General features: G+C 36.8%; 4 protein-coding genes, 1 long non-coding RNA gene and 1 other non-coding gene across 7 annotated transcripts; 2 read left to right on the forward strand and 4 right to left on the reverse strand.

Annotated features, from left to right (window-relative positions):
- Window positions 1–1,092: 1,092 nt before the first annotated feature.
- LOC104703397 (glycerol kinase) lies at window positions 1,093–3,613 on the forward strand. The gene is made up of 4 exons (XM_010419403.3): window positions 1,093–1,545; window positions 1,887–2,108; window positions 2,190–3,156; window positions 3,256–3,613. Exons 1-4 carry the CDS (start codon window positions 1,412–1,414, stop codon window positions 3,499–3,501), a joined length of 1,569 nt encoding a protein of 522 aa, XP_010417705.2. The 5' UTR covers window positions 1,093–1,411; the 3' UTR covers window positions 3,502–3,613.
- LOC104703396 (uncharacterized) lies at window positions 3,256–5,480 on the reverse strand. 2 transcript variants are annotated; one of them, XR_015561404.1, is made up of 5 exons: window positions 5,016–5,480; window positions 4,241–4,554; window positions 4,020–4,052; window positions 3,855–3,937; window positions 3,256–3,755 (listed from the first exon to the last, which is right to left on the reverse strand). It is a non-coding gene; the product is annotated as an uncharacterized LOC104703396 (long non-coding RNA). The 2 variants fall into 2 exon arrangements; XR_754203.3 differs by having other exon boundaries at window positions 4,175–4,554; window positions 5,016–5,293.
- A 1,404-nt stretch (window positions 5,481–6,884) lies between these two features.
- LOC104714334 (VQ motif-containing protein 11) lies at window positions 6,885–7,805 on the forward strand. The gene has a single exon (XM_010431653.3). It carries the CDS (start codon window positions 7,026–7,028, stop codon window positions 7,554–7,556), a length of 531 nt encoding a protein of 176 aa, XP_010429955.2. The 5' UTR covers window positions 6,885–7,025; the 3' UTR covers window positions 7,557–7,805.
- Window positions 7,806–8,854: 1,049 nt separating this feature from the next.
- Window positions 8,855–10,444, reverse strand: LOC104703399 (F-box/kelch-repeat protein At1g80440). Its single transcript, XM_010419405.3, has one exon. It carries the CDS (start codon window positions 10,119–10,121, stop codon window positions 9,045–9,047), a length of 1,077 nt encoding a protein of 358 aa, XP_010417707.1. The 5' UTR covers window positions 10,122–10,444; the 3' UTR covers window positions 8,855–9,044.
- A 5,229-nt stretch (window positions 10,445–15,673) lies between these two features.
- On the reverse strand, window positions 15,674–21,960 carry LOC104703400 (DNA (cytosine-5)-methyltransferase 1-like). Its single transcript, XM_010419406.3, has 12 exons — window positions 21,721–21,960; window positions 20,049–21,522; window positions 18,432–19,959; window positions 18,167–18,331; window positions 17,874–18,069; window positions 17,682–17,793; window positions 17,451–17,598; window positions 17,184–17,381; window positions 16,787–17,065; window positions 16,521–16,682; window positions 16,196–16,414; window positions 15,674–16,006 (listed from the first exon to the last, which is right to left on the reverse strand). Exons 2-12 carry the CDS (start codon window positions 21,509–21,511, stop codon window positions 15,857–15,859), a joined length of 4,620 nt encoding a protein of 1,539 aa, XP_010417708.2. The 5' UTR covers window positions 21,512–21,522; window positions 21,721–21,960; the 3' UTR covers window positions 15,674–15,856.
- Window positions 21,961–23,648: 1,688 nt separating this feature from the next.
- Window positions 23,649–23,730, reverse strand: TRNAS-AGA (transfer RNA serine (anticodon AGA)). The gene has a single exon. It is a non-coding gene; the product is annotated as a tRNA-Ser (tRNA).
- Between the last annotated feature and the right edge of the window lies 1 nt (window position 23,731).

Consider the following 23,731-nt stretch of genomic DNA (forward strand, 5'->3'; position numbering starts at 1 on the left):
TATGGAAACATGTTTTTACGAATGAAACCAGAATTGGAAATATTTGTTTAACGACGCATTTCGTAATATCGGCTTATCATTTCTAGACGTTAACATCATATATATGATACTAATAGATAAAGAAATTTAATCAATGGACAAAATCCATCATTCTATAGTAAAAATGTAAATTAATATTTACTATGTCTACTTCCACCCAAAACTCTTTCAACGACATTATCTTTGGTCCATATTCTAATTATGAGATGAGCTCTATAATATTATCTCCAAGCCACATCGATTGTTTGGTATTTGCGCAAAAATCATAGATTCATAATACTACTACGATTAAGAAAAAAATAAGAAGATACATCTCAGAATCATATTGTATAACATCAAAGAACAATAAAAATTTCAGAATACAAAGGATATTGCAAAACAAACAATTGATTCCTTATCTTCAAATTAAGTTAGTAAGTAACATACAATAATTGAGCATACGATGATGATGAATTGATGATGTTCCGAAACAAGTTGGTTGAAGTGATTTGTTTGGTGGTTAAGTATTTGACATAGGCTGTCGCAATATCAATAAGTCGAAGAAACAACAACTAAAACTAATCCTAGTCTTTACACGATATTATATATATTATTGGTATATCAGATCACCAAATTTTGGTATATTACGAATTAAATACGAGCAGTAATCAGATAACCCTCTTTTTCCTTTTGATCTAAAGTTGATTATCCATATATCTTTAAATTAAGAAAACTAAAGCTGCTATTATATATTTATAAAATAGCGTCAGACACAATAATTGGCGTAGAAATAAGTAGTGTCTACAACTTAAAATTTTGGATTTGACTATACTGATTTTTTTTTTTTTTTAATATTTATGTTCATATGTATAAACAAATAAAATTCAACTTTGCCGGAAAGAAAAAACAATACTAGATCATGAGCATAGAGTTTTTAACCAGATCTGTGAACACGGACGGAGACAGATGAGTTTGTCAAAGTCAACGGATAGAAACGGTTACAAAAGGATCGAATGAGAGAGAGACACGTGGCAAGAGTAGCTGAATTTAAGCAAGGGATGATCTCATAATCTTGACCAAACCACCAATGGAAAGCTTAATCAATACATCATCATCTAATCCGGTGGTGCGTGGGAGCAGTAAATGCGTAATAACTCTGTATTTTGGATCCATAAAATAACAAAAACTGGGGAGAGGGGGTGAAGTTTCCAACAAAATCTCTGACTCGATTCAGTTTTTTCTATTAATCAATCAAATCGTTCCCATTCCTTCCTTCCTTTATATCCAGCTTTTTTATTTTATCCTCAACGATCTTCTTCTTTAAATAAATACCTAGAGAAGATAAAACAAGAAAGCCATTATTCATTCACCTTTACCAAGAACAAAGAAAACAATGGCAAAAGAAAGTGGTTATATTGGATCAATCGATCAAGGAACCACCAGCACCAGATTCATCATTTACGATCATGATGCTCGTGCCGTTGCTTCTCATCAAGTCGAGTTCACTCAGTTCTATCCCGAAGCTGGGTATTAAAACCAATCTCTCTCTCTCTCAACCTTCTTTGTTTGTTTATATCATCCTTTCTTTCATGTATTCATTTGTTGCTTATGGACAAGTACTAGATCATGAGACTTAATTCTTTGTGCGTATTTCCAAATTATTACATTCTCGGATCTCTGATTGATCTGTCCGTATTTCAGTTTTGGGACTTGTTGTTTTATTTGTCCTCATCTCCAAGATTCATGGATCAGTAGTCTCGCTATAGTCGAAATCAATTTGAATGACTTCTCTTGTTTTGTGGTATCTCTAGTTGTTTTTTCATATTGTCTTGTGATTTTTTTTTTTTTTTTTTTGGGGGGGAACGAAGATGGGTGGAACACGATCCAATGGAGATTCTGGAAAGTGTGAAAGTTTGCATTGCAAAGGCTCTCGACAAAGCCACCGCTGATGGACACAACGTTGACGGTGGCTTGAAGGCCATTGGCCTTACAGATCAGAGAGAGACTACTATCGTTTGGAGCAAATCCACTGGCCTTCCTCTCCACAAAGCTATCGTCTGGATGGATGCTCGCACCAGTTCCATCTGCAGGTTTTACATGCCCTCTCTTCCTTTTTTACATGGTTTTGCTAAACCGTGTGCTCTGTTTTTTTGACGGATTTGGTTTCACAGGAGACTAGAGAAAGAACTCTCGGGAGGAAGATCTCACTTTGTCGAGTCTTGTGGCTTGCCAATAAGCACTTACTTCTCTGCCATGAAGCTGCTTTGGCTCATGGAGAATGTGGATGACGTCAAAGAAGCTATCAAGAAAGGTGAAGCCATCTTTGGCACTATCGACACATGGTTGATCTGGAACATGACTGGCGGTGTGAATGGCGGTCTACACGTCACTGATGTCACCAATGCTTCTCGCACCATGCTCATGAGCCTCAAAACCTTAAACTGGGACCAGGACACTTTAAAGACTCTTGGCATTCCAGCTGAGCTCTTGCCTAAGATCGTCAGCAATTCGGAAGTCATTGGAGAAATATGCAAAGGCTGGCCTATCCCCGGTATCAAGATTGCTGGATGCCTTGGTGATCAGCACGCTGCAATGCTGGGACAAGCTTGCAAAAAAGGCGAGGCCAAGAGTACATATGGCACTGGCGCTTTCATTCTTCTCAACACTGGAGAAGTGCCTATCAAATCAGGTCATGGACTTCTGACCACGCTGGCCTACAAGCTCGGGCCTCAAGCACAGACAAACTATGCACTGGAGGGTTCGATTGCCATTGCAGGAGCTGCTGTTCAGTGGCTAAGAGACAGCCTCGGTATAATAAAGAGCGCCTCTGAAATCGAAGATTTGGCGGCAAAGGTAGATTCTACAGGAGGAGTGTACTTTGTGCCAGCGTTCAACGGCTTGTTTGCTCCTTGGTGGAGAGAAGACGCCCGTGGTGTGTGCATTGGAATCACGAGGTTCACCAACAAGTCTCACATTGCTCGGGCTGTTCTAGAGAGCATGTGTTTCCAAGTGAAAGACGTTCTCGACTCCATGAACAAAGATGCAGGTGAAAAGGGTTCCCTGGATAACGAGAAAGGGGAGTTCTTGCTCAGAGTTGATGGTGGTGCCACAGCTAACAACCTTCTGATGCAGATTCAGGTATGATCGTCTATCTCTCTTCTCTTTTCTGCTCGTATGAATCTGATGATTATGACGATTAAACTCATTCTCTTATCTCTCCTTTCGAACTGGTTGTAGGCTGATTTGATGGGAACCCCGGTGGTGAGGCCTGTGGACATAGAGACAACAGCACTAGGAGCGGCATACGCAGCTGGGCTGGCTGTGGGATTCTGGAAGGAAGAAGACATATTCGAGTCAGGAGAGAAGGCCAAGAACTCCAAAGTGTTCAGACCGGCTATGGAAGAAGGAATCAGGAAGAAGAAAGTGGAGTCTTGGTGCAAAGCGGTGGAAAGAACATTTGATCTCGCTGATCTCTCTATCTAAAACTTGAATCATTTGATATCTCTGTTTTATTACCACAGTTGGGATCTCTCCGTCTTACCACAGTCACACTATGTTTAACGTCTTATATATATATATATATATGTTGGTAAAACATCGTTGAATGATTGATAAATCAATGATTAATCACATTATGATTAAGCTCAGCAATTGCGCCTTCGTTTCGAAGATTCATCATGGGAGGGGTCAAGTCCTAGTTGTCCAGCCATATGAAGAACACTCTTGTGCAAAGTGGCCTGAAGTAGATGATATTGAAGTAACTGAGTTTGCTGAAGCTTTAGAACCAATGTAACACAAATAGATAAATGAAGGCATAAAAGAGAACTGTGGCATACTCTTTTAACTTCAAAAGATATGGTTCCATGAAGGCTAAGTCTTTCCCTAGATGCTTTGAGGGATCTAACCCTATTGCCGCGACCTGTTAACGTGAAACAAAACATAATTAGAAGAAGATGTTGAGGTTAATAGTAGCGGGAAAATATAACAACAATCCTTAATACCTTGACTAAGATACCTTTAATCCCATTTGCTATCTGCAAGTAAACAAGAAACGAGTTAAATAAAACATATCTGAACGGAAAAAAAAAAAAAAAAAAAAGAAAAGAAGAGATTGAAATAGGCTTGAATGTTCTCTTTTTTTTTTGAAACAGTTTACCATTTCATGAAGAAGCAATGTCTGATCTTGTTTCCACAAAAATGCCAAAAGAAAAAAAGGCCTAACCTTCAACAAAAACTCTCCACCGGGCAGCCGTTGGTAGTCTGATGCAATCGCACCAGACGATACAGCAGTGATGGAAGTGTATCTGTCTCGTCAATTTCACTTTAACAACACAAACATATCTTCCACTTCATCATCTGGATTCATTTGGTAGCTAAGTTTCTGATGCCTGCAAATAAAACTCCTCAGAATTATTCATTAAATCAAGCCCTTGGGAAACTCAAGCAGAAAGCCTAACGCTTCAAAGGTCCACGGATTCTTCTTCTGAACAATCATACATTCTGCATAGCCCACCACTATATTATCTGGTGGCCTACCTGAAGAAGGTGCAAAACAAAAAACAGAACTTAGGATTCCAACAATATCATAAAATCCTATATATCATTCTTACTCTCAATATATCTAACCTGACTCTTCTAAAGAAGAGCAACCCAGATTTACAAATCATGAAAACATTGACCAGATTCACAGAAACACCAATGAGGATAGATAAAAAGGCCCAATCTTTCAGAAACAGAGAATCTTACAGATTGAGAGGCTGAATGGGGGAGAGAAGGGCCTAAATCTATATCTTGGTTAAAGGAAGCTAGCTCACAAATTTACAGTTAAAACACTGAGACTACGTTTAAGCCGTCAAAACTCCTAAGAGTTTTATATATATTACTTGTACCAGTAGAAGAAACATCAAACATGACACACTACTGAGTTCAAGCTAACACACATGTCGACCACAGACAAAAAAAAAAAAAAAAAAAAAGAAAAAAGACACAGATATTACCTTTCTCTTCAGACTTCACATGGTTAATGGTTTCTTTGCCCCTTATCACTACTACTCTGAACCAGGTCGCCAGTGGAACCAACCACCTCTATCTCGAACTGAATTAGGGTTTTTCTACGTTTCCCAGGGAATCAAAACGACAAATTCCATGACGCCACACTTCGAATTTCTCGATTTCTTTACACTGAAACCAAACGCTCGCCGACGACGACACTGGGATTCAAAAAGAATCCCAATTTTTGAACTGTTCAATTCAATCAAACAATGCTCTGCTAATCAAAACTCCTGTGTTCCCTCGTTGTTTTATTAGTTCAACTAATAATGGGCCTCCTTAGGTTGCTTCTTATTAAACATATGGGCTCTTAACGAGTCCTCCATTGGCCTCTACGTTGTTCACTTCTCTCTTTTTTATGTCAACGTGGGGATCAACTTTGTCTTACTTTTTTTACTTTGTTAGATGATGATATTGTAGTGTATTTAAAAAAATATATATATAGTTATACAAGTTTTTTTTTATAAGATAAAATCCTTTCAAGTTATTTCGGTTACTAGTACAAAAAATTAATATCTGATACCTTCTTCATTAAAAAAACTTCCAAGCAATTAATATGAGTTTTTCTTCTTCTTACTTTTCTATCAGTTCTCACTGAAACAACGAGAATCTAAGTAAAAAGTGGACAAATGGGAATTAAGATAAGAGTGTTGTAAATATTTTATTCAAGCCACACAAAAAAAAAAAAGAATAGAGAAGGTTTCAATGGAAACACAACAAAAAGTTCAAAGAGTCAATTGGAAGCAAAGGTAAAGAACGAAGAAAAAATCTTCGCTTTTTTTGCCCTACTTCCTTCACGCAACCTCTAATTTTTTTTTTTTTTTTTTTTTTTTTTTTTTTTTTTTTTGTATAATAGTATTGATCATAACATATATACGGATATACCCCATTTTCTTTGTCCTCCACTACTTATTGTAAAATAGGGTGTAATCTCATCTTTTACGTTTCAATAACAATATAATATGAAGGTAAGAATGAACAAGTAAACTTAAGTCACAATCTCTAACAAAACAGCAACAACATCAACTTTATCGCTTTGTATGTATACTCAACGACGTACGGGGCTCTATATATATCTCTCTAAATAATTCATTTAATTTTTCACTTTTTCAAAATTTGAACCTCCATAAATTTTGTAGGGGGAAGTTCTGATGCACTTCTCGTCACTGCATTTATTTCTGTAGGAGGATTCAAAATTCGAAAATATTATCATTTCATGGACCGTGTGGTAATTATATGCTTATTACATATCACGGTCTGGATCAATCATTACGCGATTACCTACATACATTAGTAATATTTAACATTCTTTGTCCTTTGTGTTTTTTTTTTGTATTACATATCAACGCGTCAACCACGACTAGGTTATAGTTTACGAAAACAAGATATATTTAACGTTAGTGTACAAGAATATATAACGTGGAATATTAGACAAGTGGAATGCTTTGACAAAATAATAATTAAGTTGCTTGCTAAGTCAACAAAGAACCGACTAAAATGTTTGATTTATCACATATTCTTCTGTGATGTTCCCAGATACTAAATTGGCAACACTTCTAATAATGTATAGCTTAGGCGTTGACTTTGAAATTTATAATCATCCCAAATAAAATTAAAATCCGTGTATGGAATCATATAAACAAATTAGTGAATTATTAGCAACTAAACTATTATTTGTTTTTTAGTCAACGTATGAACTAAAAGTTCTAGACGTGCAAAGTCAAACATCTTAGCAACTTTTGTTAATGACTAACATTTATAATATGTTGGCAAAAAATGTCAATAAAAAAAAAGACACACACAAGAGGGTCTTCTTTAAATAATTGCGTAGTAGGCAGACGAATGTCTTTTAGACAAAAACAAATTAAAAACGAAGCAAGTTTATCTTCTCTTCTTCTTGTTTTAAAGGTTTCATTCAAGTACACACATCTCTTTTCGTGTCATCTCTCACAACCACCATGAGCAGCCAGCAGCACCATCAGCCGCCGAGCTACGCCACCGACCCAAACACGATGTTCGTTCAAGCAGATCCCTCCAATTTCCGCAACATCGTCCAGAAACTGACGGGAGCACCACCGGATCTCTCCTCCTCCTCATCCGCTGCACAACAGAAGCTTCCCTTAACCCCAAAAAAGCCAGCGTTCAAGCTTCACGAACGACGTCAATCATCCAAGAAAATGGAGCTGAAGGTAAACAACATCACAAACCCGAACGACCCTTTCAGCCATTTCCACCGAGGGTTCCTCGTGTCTCCGGTCTCTCACCTCGACCCATTCTGGGCGCGCGTGAGTCCACATTCAGCGCGTGAAGAGCAACACCACGCGGCACCGGACAAGGAAGAGCAAAAAGCCATAGCCGAGAAAGGGTTCTACTTCCTTCCGAGCCCGAGAAGCGGCGCCGAGCCAGCACCGGAGCTTTTGCCACTGTTTCCTCTTCGTTCTCCTAACGGCACTAATCATCGGATTGAAGATAATTATCGCGACTCTTAACTTATTAGAAGACCTCTCTCTCTCCCTAATCGTCGTAATTTTGAGTTTTAGGCTATCAATTAATCTTAAGTTGGTGACACGTGATATTATTATTATTATTACTGCTATTGCTTTTTACTATTTTTGTTAGGGCTAATATCTGTTTTCATTTAACCTTAGGCTTTTTCTTTCTTTTTTTTCTTACCAAGGTCAACTATTTCGGCGCGTGTAGTCCACTACCTTTTAGAATATAAAAATCTTATTTTCATACGCGGCAATTTTACTTACATTATTAAGTCAAGGAAGACATCATTTCACTTTCACGACAATGGTATTATTGTCTTTTAGATTTTTTAATACTGCGTGAAATCCAAAAACACACGCTATGTATACTACTAGGTTGAAATTTAAAATTAATATGTATAACAAAAAAAAAAAAGAGGATACTTTTAAGATTCACTGTTCTAAAATTTCATACGTTATATTTGACAAGTCTACTATATCAAACGTAATCTTGTATCTTAAATTTTCCTTACAAATACGATCAAGTTGATGATGTATGAGGAGGTGAATGAATAATCAATAATGAATAGATAGGCTACATTACAACAACATAGGCCGACTCATATAAAAGATCCAAAAAATATGTTGACTTTTTGGTTAAGAAAGAAGCTAAATTCTCTGTGGTGATAGGGTACAGTGTAACAGTGCTCTCCAATCATAAATCTTTTTTTTTTTTTTTGCGTGTGTAATAAAGCTGCCAGCCGTTGGATTTAATGACAAAGCTGTGACGCAGAATGAAGCGGCGCCTATTTCCTCTGCAGATTCAACGGCTACGATTCAATTCTCCTGCTAAACATATAATGCACTCTTCTTTTTTTGTTTTTCTTTTATTACGTGTGTGTATGAAAAGAGATGATAAAATTAAATAGATGTTACTTGTAACAGAGGGTGTCTCTGCATCTATCTTTAAAGTCTGTTGTCAGTCTATCTTCGAACTCTGCCCCTCAGGTGTAATCCATATTTCAAACCCTCTGCTCATATCATAGCCGTCCATTTGTACTTCATCATTTACAAAACTCTCTCAAGTCCCATCGGAAGCCCATTTATAGATAATTTGGTTCTAATTGGGCCTCACGTACAATCTTTTTTTTTTAATAGGGCTACCCTATGGAAAACCCATCATTAAAGTTCTTCAATCAATACCACCACCAAATTAAAGTTCCTTTGAATTAAATTTCATAAAAGGTTTATGTAGATTTCGAAATTATTTGTTTGTATCATTAGGTACACAAAAATAATTAGTTAACGTCACACTCTGAACGAATAAATGCCATTTTTAATTATTAACACTAATATATAATATCACAACTAAACTTCTTCTTTCTTTCTTTCTTTCATTATCACGAAAAGATTTATACATTAACACACGAGAAAATCGAATGGATTTGTTGGGATTTAGTTAGGTCCAAACTCCAAAAGATTGGAAGATTTTTTTTGGTTTTCATATTAGACTTGCAAGAAGCAGCCAGCTTGAACGTGACCAACATGTATTTCCAGTTGTACCCACCGAGAGCTACTTAAATCACAGATATACCCTACGGTGGCTTCACCGTATCCAGCCTTGCCGCTGCCGATCACAACCAGCTTCCCCGGCCTCACCGCCACGTAAGTCACATTGTGCACATCAGAAGGTATCTGACCCACTTTCTTCCACGTGTCGTTCGTAAACACCATCACGTCGCCGCGCCAGCACGCGTACAAATCCCCGTTTTCTCCGGCGGCGCAGATCGGCGGGCTAACGGCGTCGTCGAGGAAGCCATCCTCCGTAAGTGGACCCCACTGCCACGTAGACACATCGAACGATTCTGATGTTTTACCGAACTGCCCCTGTTCCTCGGTGGCATATCCACCGATGACGTGGAATCTGCCAGCGTGGAAAGTAGCTTTGCACTCGTCTCGTTCGCGCGCCATATCCGGCAAGAACGTCCACTTGTCTTCTGCCACGTCGTACACAATTGCTGACGTCAGCGCAGATTTCTCTTCGTCGTGTCCACCCGCGACCAACACCGTCCGATCAGAATCGGAAGCGCATCCGAAGAAGGATCGTCTTACACCTGGCATGGTCGTCCCCACGCGCCATTTGGAGGTGAGGAAACTGAAGACGAAGACCGAATCCGAGGCCTGCCACGTGACCGGGTCAAGCCCACCCAAGACAATAAGATCCGGCCCAACAGAAACCAAACTGCAGAACAGAGGAAGTCCGTTGGATTGACCCCCAGGGAGCGGAGGAAGCTCCGTCCAAAGACCCGACCCGGATTCGAGAACGGCGATCCGGTATACAGGGGAAGCGTGAATCCTCAAGGATCCAGCGGAGTCTTTGTCGTGACGACGAGCCTCAGCCTGTGAAAGGATAAGAAGCTCTTGGCTATGACGTGAAGCTTTTCGCTGCTGTAAGAAGTCAGAGAGAGAGACTTCACGGTTCCAGCCTCTGCAAACGGAAGCTATGGTAGGGAACTGCTTGTAGGAGGTGCGTAGGAGACACTCTCTGGCTACGTCGTCGGGAAGATTTGGGATGAGTTCCATCACGAAAGTGTCAAAGATTATTAACTGAAGCTCTATTTTTTTTTTTCCTTCTTTTTGTGTGTCGAAAAGTGTCAAAGAAAGATTTAGATGAAACAGTTTAATTTAGTGAAAGAGGATTTTTTTGGATAGAGAGAAGGTTGAAGATGATGATGATGAAATGGGAAAGGGGAGAGTGTGCCGCTTTATAGAGATAGTTTGAGACTTGAGTTGAGGATAAGTGTCTTTTGTTTCTAGAAACTCTTCTTTGATTCATTCATTCATTTGGGTATTTTTCATTTTTGTTTGCGTCTCATAATAAATAATTCAGGATTTCTTTTTTGTTTGACAAATACTACTTGGTTTGTTAAGCTTATTTTATGTATTTTTCTTTTAATGTTTAAATGAAAGATAACGGAATTTGAGCATGGTGCAAAAACGGTTAATGGTTGTGAGCTTAAAGATGGAGACTTCGATCGTTGGGACCAACTTGACGGATGTGCTCTTCATCTTCTTTTTTTTTTTCTTTTTTGGTAGGAAATCTTTTTTTTTTTTTTTTTGGTAGATAATATTTTGTTTTGTGATATTCCCTAATTCAAACTGTCAAATTTAGTAACGAAGCTTCCAAATTCCAGCCAACAGCAAAATATATCCAAACATGATAAGGATACACATGGACCATGGATTGGAATGGTAGCAAATATAGCGAATTAGGAAGCCTTTGGACTTAATACTGATTTTAGACTTTTTTTTTGGATATGTTGTTTCGACATGTCACTCTTATATATATATGTGTACTGCATGCTATATAGACAGCTGTCTAAGCTAAATATACACTTACTAATGTACAACAAACAAGAATGAATTCATTTATCGTAAGTATAAGTTACACTTAAAAACACTTGCACATTAAGAGATTGTACTTTCTGAATGTACCTTCTGACACTATCTATATTTTAGATCACACCCTTTCTTTTCTCATATATTAAAATATTAATCGGACCACACTCTTTTGCTTTTATGTCCATGTCCTAATTCTAAACAACATAACTTTATGGCAAACCAACAACAGCAACGAAAATTGTACACTAGGTCATGCATATATATATATATATATATATGTATTCTACACATATATACGATGGCAAAATAAAATGATATTCGTATACAAATACTTGATGAAATAGTTAATATATAGACAATGATTTCAAAACACAGTGAGTGGAGAGGGGGTGAAAACAAAAATAGTACAACAAGAAGTATAGTTATTATAAATACATATAAAGAAGGGGGATCACTACTACGAATTTGTTTCCTTCTCACATTCTGTGGAACATGATCCAATCACATAACAGCGTTTAGAGATTAATTTCTAAAGTATTAAACTGTAAGATATGAAAGAAATAAATACTAAAATCCAAAATCCAGCTTAAAAGCTAATGTTTTGGAGTCTTTCCTCCCAAATTCCCTTCTAGAATGCATTTTCTCTAACCCTTCTAGAATTTCCTTGTTTTAAAAAAAATAAAAATCTCGTTTTTAGTTTATTTTATTTCGCTTGTTGTCTCCATGTGTGAGTCTATCATCGGTCGGCCATAAACAATTGCTTGTTGAATTATTATTTACATTACTCGACATCTTCAAACTATTACCGATGAACAAGGATTTATGTTTTTATATATGTGGTTACAACTTACAATATATATAACAAGCATATAGATCGTGATTAAAAATATATATTGGATATTTATCAAGCTTCTTAACGCGTGTGACGTAAATAATCGAAAGTTTGTCTCCTTACTCAAAAGCATTATACTAGTGCAAAGTACAATCCCTCAATCAAATCAATAACGCTTAGTATACATTAATCTGTAACGTATTAGACATTTTATTTAATTTACATATACATCATTTTTTTGTAGCTGTACAAAATTGAATAATACAATATTCGGGGAAGCAGCATGTTCCATGCAGGTTGGACTAGTTCTAGTGTCCACCACATGCTCTAAACATCTTTAACGTATGTATTTGGTTATTTATTTTCAAAATATAGTTTTCTGATTACTGCTATGGTACCCCATTCATGTATTTGCAGATGAGTGTAACTTGAAGTTTTGGTTAATATATAAGATAAATAGATAATATTATTATGGATTGCCACATATGGACAATGAAACGCTCGAATCTAGTATATTTATATAACAACAAATAAACTAATTGAAAATGAGACGTGGGATAAAAACGGGCTGCCAAAAAGGTTGAATCAACTTGAAGAAAACACAACGGCACGGCGTTGGAATGACTATAAGGTGTAGGACGAGAACAAAACGACAGGGCGTACGTCAACATCTTGCCAAAGAGAAGAGTCGTCGTGTGTTTCGTCGGGTGGCTCTTTGATGAATCAAAACATTAAACGACGGAAGCAATCCGTTTCTTCGCAGATAGGAATAGTCTCGGAATAGACTTAGCCATTTGACGAGTGTTGGATTGGACCCACTTCATCAATGGTCATGTCGATATTTTCAAAACTCAATACTCTTCTTTTGGTCCCATTCAATAATTCATAGTTTAATGAAAGTATTTTGTCATGATTAAGAAAATTCGCCGAGTCATTGAAAAAGAAAACACTCGAAATAATTAGCGAAATGGTTTAGATTTATATATATATATATATATATATATATATATATATAAAGATTATTGAGAAGTGAGAACGATAGGGGATGGATTTTGTTAAGACAACGTAACTCGCCGAACCATTGAAAAGGAAAACACACGAAATAATTAACTCAATAGTTTAATTTTTTTATATATGAAAAGATTATTGAGAACGATGGATGATGGATTTTGTTTGACTTGTTTTTATTTTATTTATATCGACATTTGATTAAATTATTTAGAAGTACAACTACAAAACATCGAATCGCACCGGCAGCATAGAACCATTTTTTAATTACAAAAATAGTAACATATTCAAATACTAAAAACTTATCCAGAACGGCAGAAAACGCTGGCGAAATCAGCATAGAGAAGCGGACATCATATAAAAGAAAAAACAGTATACGTCTCAAAGGTGCATGTATAGTTAACTCGACGCCTTATTAGTTATTACTATGCCTTATTACTATTGGCATTAGGGATGACTTCAAACTTCAAAGTTCAAAGGATATGCATTATTATTTTCCAACTGTATTATAATAGCGATCAAATTGTTAAAGAAGACATGATTTGCATATAAACTGCCAGAATATGAAATAGAACTGGACTGGATATTTATGCGGTCGACATCAAATTAAATAAAGCTCTCACGTACAGAAGGATAAGCTCATTTTAGGTATTTATTTTACATCCTTTTTATGATTTTATCTATATGCATAATGCATTACGATCGATGGTTATCCAGTAGCTGCTGACGTGGGCTTTGTATCTTCTACTGCCCAGTCACTGTATTTCTTTCTTTTTCTTTTCAAGTGCGTCCAACAGTTATTTATTTTCATCCTCATCAATCATCATCATCAGACATACAATAAATATTGAAAACCAAAAAAAACGGAGGCCAAGTTGGGAAAAAAAAGAAAAGAAATCTACAACATGATTTGAGATAATGGTAATAAAATACGATAACAAGGATGACTTAAATATTACCCCCAATATACTTCGTTTTTCCCCTACACCTATATGATTCAAAGTGACTCTAAGTGAGAGGGAAAGCAAAAATGAAGGTAAAATTCAACTAATAAAAAGTAAAAACACTCCCGTTGATTATATTAGTAGCTAGCGTCGAAGAAGAGATGAACGACAACACAACGGTCAAATGAACCTTTGCCAAAATCAAGCGAGAAAAGCGAGGATAATAGAACGTGCCAAAGCAATTGAAACCACGTGAGTCGTGACAATGGCTTATTGCTACGTAACTTTTAAGGAAAATGGCCCTGAAATTTCGGGATCCACTTCAAAAGTCCAAGACAGTTTGCGGTTAAAATAAAGAAGTAAAGATAGAAAATTGACATGTACTCGGGAATATTCATAAGTTTGGTCTTGGAATTGTGTTAGTCACAACGAGAAAAAGATAAGAAGAGGATATGAGGCATTTCTATCTACTGAAAATTGAGACAATATACAAAAATGAGATATGGACAAGTATAATCAATATAATAAAAATATAATGTTCCAGTTGATGATACCTCAACTTTTTGAAGTGTTTTGGGAGTGACACATCATTAAAATTGACATTAAGTAAGAACATTTGGATTAATACAGCTAATATCTCCCAACTAATAATAATTATTTCATGTTCCACATCAGTATTTCTAAAATTTAAACAACTAATATCTAAATTGTATACCAATCAAATTATAAGAAGTAATACATATCATATCCATATTTTTCAAGAACAAATGTTGAGTCAAAAAAAAATTATAGCTTAAATTTAAACTAAATTAAGAAATCATTTACAATTTAAAACAAATATAATACAAATAAAATATAAATCAACATTAAGCAAGAATAACACAAAACCAAAATAAAGTAAAAAATATGTATGTGTATAACTTAAATGTATATTATTATTAAAAAAACAATTAGATTTTACAAAAAGAACAAAAGAGAAATGAATAATTTCTCTAACAACAAACAAACTATAAAAACTTAGGTGATTAAATTTGTATAAACTACAAAAATAATACACCATAAAATCAAGCTACATTAATATATTTAGGTCCCACAACAAGTAAATAAAATAAATTTTGAGATTAATGTTGATAATGACTTTATATATTAGAACACCAACTAATGAAAATTTGAAAAACAATTTAAGTTCTAAAATTAAAGGTTTTATATTACAGTTTACAACTTAAAAAATTACTTTGAAAATTAACCTAATCCCTATGCTATTCAACATAAGTATAATATTATTAAAATAATACACAAAACCAGACTTAAGTACAAAAATGTTTATGTACTTTTGACAAATAATAACTCTAACAAAACAAAACACTATATAACAATTATGTGATTAAGTTTGTAACTACAAAAAAGTACACCATAAATTCAAACTACACTAATATATCTTCCATCTTTGGGTACAAAGCCTTAAGGTTCCACTGATGTTATGGTTTTTTTTTTTAAAGAAAAAACACAAATGTTAGAACAACAGTTTGTACCACTGATGTAAAAAGTTTATTTTTTTTTTTAATATAACATTACATTAAGTTCAAAAAAAAAATCTTCCACCTTAGGGTAAAGAAATAAAACAAAACATACATTAGGGTTAGTTAGGCTAGTTAGTTATACAATTAATTTCATCCAATTTAATGTAAACATTTATAAGCCATCTTATATTGAGACTCTATTTTTATTTTATTAATGCATTTTTCTATTTTATCATTGTATGAACTATAGTTTTTACAGTTAATCCAATTCCAAAAAGAAAAGAGTTTATATATTTCAATAATCCAATATATCTAAAATTAGTTAAAAAAATATGACCGCATAACGCAAATCTAACCTACTAGTATGATTAAAAGGCAAATATATCAGACTCCGTAGACATCATTGCTTTGCTTGATTGACAAACATAATCGAGAGACCCAAGGGGTATATAATATATAATAAGATTTTCAATCCGAATATAGAATATACAAAACTCTTCTTAGGCTTTTTTCTTTATATAAAAGTACCAGCACCAACAACTGAGTTTCATTCAAGAGAAGGATCATAATGACTACTATCATTAAAAAGGACATGCCAAACCTAAATCTCATTTAGGGTTGTTGTTGAAGAGACTTCTTGAGATGTAGGGCTTCTTTGAGCTTACGACCAAGAGCAAACGCCAATGGTGGAGGAACTGCATTCCCAATCTGCCTATGCTTGTGTGTAATGTTCCCTGAGAACTCATAGCTATCCGGAAACCCCTGCAGTTTTCATACACAACCACATTTCACCATATTGATAAAGCTAATAATACTAACTCTATTTCCCGTAAAAAAATGCTCAACATCATATCCGAAAAAACCATTTCATATGGCAAGCACTTTGCATTCTCTAAGAATGAAAGTTACCTGATGCTAGAGGACTGACTAGGAACATAGAATTTTTCTTACCTGAGACCGAGCGCATTCACGGACTGTGAGGATTCTGTCCTGCTCAGGATGGAAGCACATTCCCACCTTGCCCATGGGCTGAGGATCGGTAATCGACGTTGGAAAATTGCCTTGCCAGTCTAGTCTCCCGAAGAGTCCCTTCCACCCGTTGTGGCGCTTAGCTGTGTTTGGCAGACACCAGGGAATCATCTTTTCCACCTGCCCAGTTGATAAGTGCACCTGTAATTGTAAAACAAAGCAATTTGGTTGATCTATAGTTTTGAAAGCAATTCTTTTAGTTTCCAGTGACAAAGGAATTCCCGAACTAGGATGTATAAGGACTGACCTTTTCGTTTGGAAGGTCACGCCAATCAGCACCTGGCCTCTTTGGAATTGTCTTACAACGAATGAGGTTTAGTTCATTCATCTCCTTGCAGATATGATCAGTGAGAGCAATCATGTTCCCTCTTATCTCCTTTTGGAACCACGAGACTGCTTCAGCTTTATACTGCAAGACACAAGAATTCCCCGACAAAAATATTCAAATGGGTTCACGTTGTGTGTTTAACAGATATGTATGTATAGATACTTTCTCCTGATGTGTTGTCATACCTCTTTGTTTGTCCTGGATTCTCCGTTTTCTACTGGTGGAAGATCACCAATTGTGTCTCTCACGGTGATTGGGCGGAAAGGAGCACCAAGTGCAGTACTACGAACCGCAGCATAATGTAAACCTTGAGATAGAGAGATTTTCAACTTCGGAACACCAAAGACATGCATCGGTTCAGGCCATTCTGGGAGAACTTCTTCTGGCGCAGCTGCCCAGATGAAAGCTCTTTTACGAGATTGGGATACTCCATATGCACCTGCTTCCAGGATTCCAAACCTCACCTGGACAACATAATATTAAACAGGTCAAATTTATCACACTGTATTTTGCAAACCATTGCCCACATAGCATACTAACACCTACTAAAGAACAATCAATTTTATAGCGTTAAGATTTTACCTGGTAACCCATTTCGAGAAGGGAAGCCAAAGTAAGCTGAAATGTCTGCCCTTTATTGAATGACACAAAGGTCCTCACGTTTTCCAGAAGAAAGTACCTTGGCCGGAAATAATCAGCAAATGACAAGAATGCTAGTATCATTTCACATTGAACTTTACTCCAGGAGCTTTGGTTGAATCTGTTCATTCCAGAAAATCCCTGCCAAATTGCACAAGTAAGAGCTTTTTCACTTATTCAACAAAATTTTTACACAAGTATTGCAACAACCTGACACGGAGGTCCTCCGTTGATGAAGTCCACTTGACCAGGCAGTGGCAGAGTACTCTTCTGGTCCTCATTAAGTCTAGCTGCGAGTTCATTTGCCTCCTTAGTAGAGACACAATCCTCTTGATCTCCTCCTTTCTCCATTATAGCCCTGCGAATAATCTCAACAAACTGATCAAAATACAAGAAATAGCCACACGAACAAAGTAAGCATTTAGCTTGTTGGCTATTTACCTAAGAATCACATTGCAGTTCTCAACAAAAACTGTCGACTCAGGATGGTTTTGTCTAAAAGCCTGCCCAGCTGGCTCTTCATACTCAATTGCCCACTTTGTATCAGATACACCTTGTACATATAGCATGAATGTTGATATAACTTATTCAAGCATTTTGGAAGTTTAAGAGTTGACTGGAGATAATACATACCAGCCTTTTCCAGTCCCTGAGACAGGCCACCACAACCAGCAAAAATATCTAGTGTAGCCAGACGCATCTCTTTAGGTGGCTCATCAGGGTTGACAATACCAGACTTAGTGTCACTCTCTACTCCCTTTCCCTTTTTCTTTCTTAGTAGTGTGTCGTCCTTAATAGTAGAGAACTTCAGCTTCATATTGGCGGGCAACTGTTACAAAACAATTAAGAGAAACAGTTCAACATTGTATGTTGAAACAATAATCATAACAAATTAATTACAGAAACTAAAGTGAATAGATACATACCTGCTTGAGAGAACCTTTGGAGGAATCAAAGAAAAGTTCGCAGAAGAAAATATGATCTGATATTGGATATTCACGGCATAAGGGCATATCATTTTTTTTTCTTACTTCACATTTTCCCTCTATATCCCCTGGATGGAGAACATATATTTCCTGGCTGTAGTACAACTTAAGAGATTGCAAAAAGAAAGAGGAAAATATTGTGAGATAAACTTGAGAAGAAACCTCCCCAACTAGAACATTACCAGATATAAGAAATAGTTCTTACTTCTTGGATGTCTGAAGCATAGGCCTTCTCTGCAGAAACATCCTCAGGCCTATAAAACCTTCTAACTTTAACATCCAAGGAACCCAAATCAGCCTCTCTAGATTCCTTTGGGACGATTTCCAACAATTGGCAAACAACATATGCTCTCAACCCAATGTTCCGCCCAGACTTAAAAACAGTTCTGCTATCCTCCTTCAATCCATCTATTGAGTCAGGGTTGACATAGACGAAATCCTCAGTAGAATACTCAGTCCCATTGGAGAAAAAGCCTGTCTTTGAAACATTTAGTTTTATTACGGAACTCTCCTCTTCATCCTTCCTTATCTTACACGAATTGCAGAACCCAGAACCGCGACCAATATCAGTTAGTGGAAGACTAAAGAATCCCCCTCTCTCAGGTGAGTACAAGCTTTTGCAGTAGTATTCTGTTGGCAAATCTTTTGCTTTTCTTTCTAATGCTCTTGCCCGGTCAAGCTTATCTGCAGCGATGTTCTCTTTCCTATACTGATGCCCCCATGGCCTTGATCGAATCTCAAAGCCGACTATTCCTTTTATGTCTTTAAGCTGTACAGTCGTACATTCATTAGTCAGAAATAGTTCCCTCTCGTTGGATGCATTCCCCAGAACAGTCTTAGATCCTCTTTGTAAGAACCTGCCATGTAACATTATGCAGTGATCTGTACTTTCGAACATGTACTCCACAAAATAGATGGCTGGAAGTTCATCTGAATCATCAACTTCCAAGGTGACAGCACCACCTACAACCACTGTTTCCCCTCCAACAAGGGCTTGTCGATAGAGAGGCTCACCAGCAGATGTTTTTCCTAGACTCTCGCCATCCCATCGTATTTCCCTTTTTCCAGAACTGGCTCGAACTTTCTTACGAGTATGAGGCTTTTGAACTTCAGCAGGTTTTGCTACAGTGTCCTCCGTGACATCTTCATTTCCACCTTCCTCTTCAACCTCTTCCTCCCCATTTTCGCCTTCGTCTTCCACCTCTACCTCCTCATTTGCTGCACCAATCGCCTGCAATGAATCCTCCGGAGAGTAATTAGAGTAAAACTCTCCCCAAATTCTGCTGACCAGGCGTGTCGTTGTTGCTTGCATAGATTTCCTCTTGGATACCGCAGGTGCCATGCCTGCCCTTGGATTCAGATTCTCTTTCTTCTGCAAAATTTTCTTCTTTTTGATGATCCATTTTGAATGGTGCTTATCCTTCAATTTATTTTCAAGACCAACAACAAATGCACACCTTTTTATATCCTCGTCGGGATCTACTGCAAAAAGCTGTATGATAATTTGCCCATGGACAATCAAATATCTCTCAACAGCCACGAGATCAGAAGAAATGTAAGCTTTATCATTCATCAGAAACCCAGACAGTCTCTTTGTGACATCTGCTAATGAAAGCTTAGCAAACCTAGTTTGACCCTTGAGCAATGTAATAATGCTTATCCCAACCGTTGCTGTTTTCAAAACAGGTTTATACCAAGGGACATACTGCTTTGACGGCTTCCCAAGACGGTACCTGCATATACCTTATAGATCAGCAACAGAAGAAAAGAAAAAAAACAACGCAGAAACATGGAGCACAAAATACTAATATAGTAAGATTACCAGGCCATATCTGTTCGTATAGAAATGGAGATATATCCGTCCGCCCCATATTCAATCATCCATCCCTTTATTTCACTGAGAAATATGCTCATCCCATCAGGATCGTGTGACTGGGAACCACTGTCAGGATCTTCTGGAGAAAACCAAAGTCCCATATCGTCAGTCACCACGCCTGACCCAAAAATGGTGACATCAATATCATCACATTGTTCCATCGGAAGAAGCTCAAGAGATATCATCCGTAAATCAGAGTCGTAAAGAGCCCAGTTGTGAAGCATCCTGCGAGGCAGGTCACTAGCGTCAAGCTCATAAAAAGCATCATAAAGCAGAAGCTCATCTGTTTCTTCTTTGGTGGTCTTATAGTACGACGGGAGAGGATAATCACTGGCAATCTCATCTTCATTGACGTTAATGTAGAACATATTTGAAGCAGAAGCTGAGCTGCTGTTTTTTCTGGGCCGCCGCTGCATAGATTTCCTATACTCTTCATCTTGTAACAGTTTAGCATATCTTCTGTCCTCATCAGCACCATCAACCAGTTGCTTCGATGTGAAGCCATTGGTCTCGGCAACTTCAGAAGCTCCATCAATCCTCAGAACCCCATTGGATGGTTTTCCTTCCATCATCTGCAAAGCCTTGTCAACTATACTACTCTCATCTCTGAGAGCTACAAGAACAGGAATCTCAGCATAGCTTGTTTCATGTTTTTTGGCAGTCTCGTCCAAACCAGCGAGTTGGTTATATATAAACTCCCCCTGAGATATAACAAAGTCTTGGATTGCCGCTCCACTAGAAAAGTACTTGCTTCCAATCATTGACCTAGTAACCGCAGCAAGCAACTCATCAAGACTCGTATCAGGATCCCCACCCGAAGACTTGGACAGTTTCTTATACACAGCCACTGAAGCACGCGCTTTCTCGAAGAAATAATCATAAACCTTCTTGTATCTAGCAGCAGGTTTACGACAATCGTAATCCGCCAACTCCGTTGAGATCCAAATCACAGGGGAACCATCTTCATAACCAGAGATACTCCAATTCTCAACCCGTCCAAAAGATGGACACCTCACACCCTTCTCTTTCTCCTTGTCGAAACATACATCCGAAGGTAAGATAGCACCAGAAACGAATATGTCATTAATCTCCAACATCTCCACAGGCTGTGAGACTCCATCTGAATCAAACAAAACGAAATCATTCAGCCTCCTGGTTGGACGAGGTTCGATGTCACCACCCTCCAGAGTCGTTAACATTAACGCGACAAGCTCCTCGTCAACAGTCTGCTGCTTCTTTACTTCGACAGTAGCAGATTTCTCATCGAGTCTGACAGATTTCTCCTTGAAACTCGTACACGCTGCAGCACGCCTCGTCCTCCTCGTCCTCGAGACATCCTCTGACTCGCTAATCTCTGGAAGTGCTCTCTTCTTTCCCTTCTTCATAGCCTTAGCCCCATTTTCCACCATTTTCAAAAACCCTAATTTCAAACCAAAATCATCATTATAACGCAATTGGACTACAATTCACACACGAATGTACGTAATAAAAGCGTTTACTACATCGCATTGCAAATAAAATAAAAAACACAGCTAAAATTTCTCGAATCTAGGGTTTTAACAATCACTATAGTTCGAAATCTACACAAATCTCAGAAAAATCGACATGAGAAACTTACGTTAAGAAGCGAAATCAGCCGGAGAGACGCGAAACCCAAGTCGGTCTGAGAGAGAGAGAGAGAGAGAGAGCACTGATTTGATTTTTGAGAGGAAGAGTGAGAGAGTAATAGAAAAGGGAGAGAGAGACGATCGAAACGACGCGCGGCAATAAACGGCGCTAAAACTTAATTTTTTTAAAATGAAACAAAAATCAGAAAAAGGCGCCTGAAAATGATTTTAGGGTTGCTTTAAAAATGATTATTAGCTTTTGGGAAATATTTCATATTTAATTCTAATTTTGCAGATTTGTTTCAATTAAAAGATGAAACTAGACGGCGTTTCTATTTTTCTGTCAGTCAAAGTCAAAGTATTGAAATGGGATGATATGAATTTGATCTTTTTGTTAAGATGTTTTTTTATTTGACTACACGAATGAGATATCGATACAATAAAAACACTCCGATGTTGACATCTCAGGAAGGAGAGTTTCATCAGTTAAAAATCAAAATATGTAACCAATAAAATTATAACATTAGTACATACTAGTTTAATTTTTACCAACAAATCAATATTAAAAAAATATAAAAACAGTTTAAAAAAAAAATTACAGAAATAGGTTACATAGTTATATTTTTGGGCACGTTATACCATTAATATTAATGAAGAGCTAACGATGGAGTATTTACTTTTGATGCTTAATTACATTTTTTAACTGCGTTATGCATGACGCCCCAAACTATAATTCTAACGATTGAGAACCCAAAATAAAACATTTTGCCATCATATCCCATTTTCATATATATGTAATGTGTCGTACAGTCTGTAACTTTTTGCTTAGATAAGATCATTTGGCCTTTCATAATCCATTAGATTAGACCATAAAGGGTAAAGATGAGGTGGACAATGAAAACTAGATAGATACGTGGACAATGAAAAAGAGAGGTGAAGTGACTTCTATTTTGTGGTCTAGAACCCTATCCAAATTTTGGAGAGAAATTTATAACACCTCAAGTAAAGTTATAGTTATGCGAAACGTTTTTTAAAAAACAAAAGATATGATAATTGAAAGAGTTGTCCCACTAGAGAGAATACGCAAGACAGCCTTCTTCTCTATGTTCGTATATCACCTCAATCTTACAATTTTAAAAAACGTTTCGCATAACTATAACTTTAAAGTAATTTGCTGCATCACTATAATTTTTTAATAAAAAATAGAAATCTGAAGTAGAGTATTTTCATATAAAATCAATAACCTCTACAATAAATTCTACTAATCAAGACAAACTTAACTCGAATCAAGTGAGGTAATAAAGTAAACAAAGTGAAAGCACGAGACACTCATTGATTTGATATAAGGTTGTGATTTTTTTTTGGAGATTTAGGGTGTTTTCTTTGGGACAACATATTCATTTTTTTTCATAACATATTTTTGTCTTTCGTGAACTTATTTGATTGTTTATATAATTAGTTTTCTTAAAGTTTTTCAATTATTTCATTATCAATATGAATTCATAAGAAAATAAAATCATCTTCTTTATACAAAATCACTCTCAATCTTCGTTAGTAGTGCCGGTCTTACCTGTAGTTTGCTATAAAAGAAAAGAGTATGTGTCCCACGCTTTGTAAGCTTCTTCAGTATGGTAATTGCCAACCAGTGAAGCTTGGTTTTTAAATCATTTTACCCCTTATATTGGTTGGTTGGAGTCTTTATTCAATTTGGGTCCTTATCATTCGCATGTAGACATGAATGTCAACATTCACCTCTAAATTTGGTTGATTCTTATACTTTGTACACGTCATCTTCGTACATGTCCACCTCAATGCCATAAAAGAAAATAAGAAATTATAAGCCTCATCTCTCTACTACTCTTTTGCTCTGTCAAAAGGGCAAAACAGTAAAAACGTAAACGGCGGAGTTAAAAAAGAAAAGGAATAAAAAGAGGAAAAACGTGAACGGCAGGATTCGAACCTGCGCGGGCAAAGCCCACATGATTTCTAGTCATGCCCGATAACCACTCCGGCACGTCCACC

This window comes from Camelina sativa, chromosome 7 (genome assembly GCF_030686135.1).
Source record: "Camelina sativa cultivar CO46 ecotype springtype chromosome 7, ASM3068613v1".
NCBI lineage: Eukaryota > Viridiplantae > Streptophyta > Magnoliopsida > Brassicales > Brassicaceae > Camelina > Camelina sativa.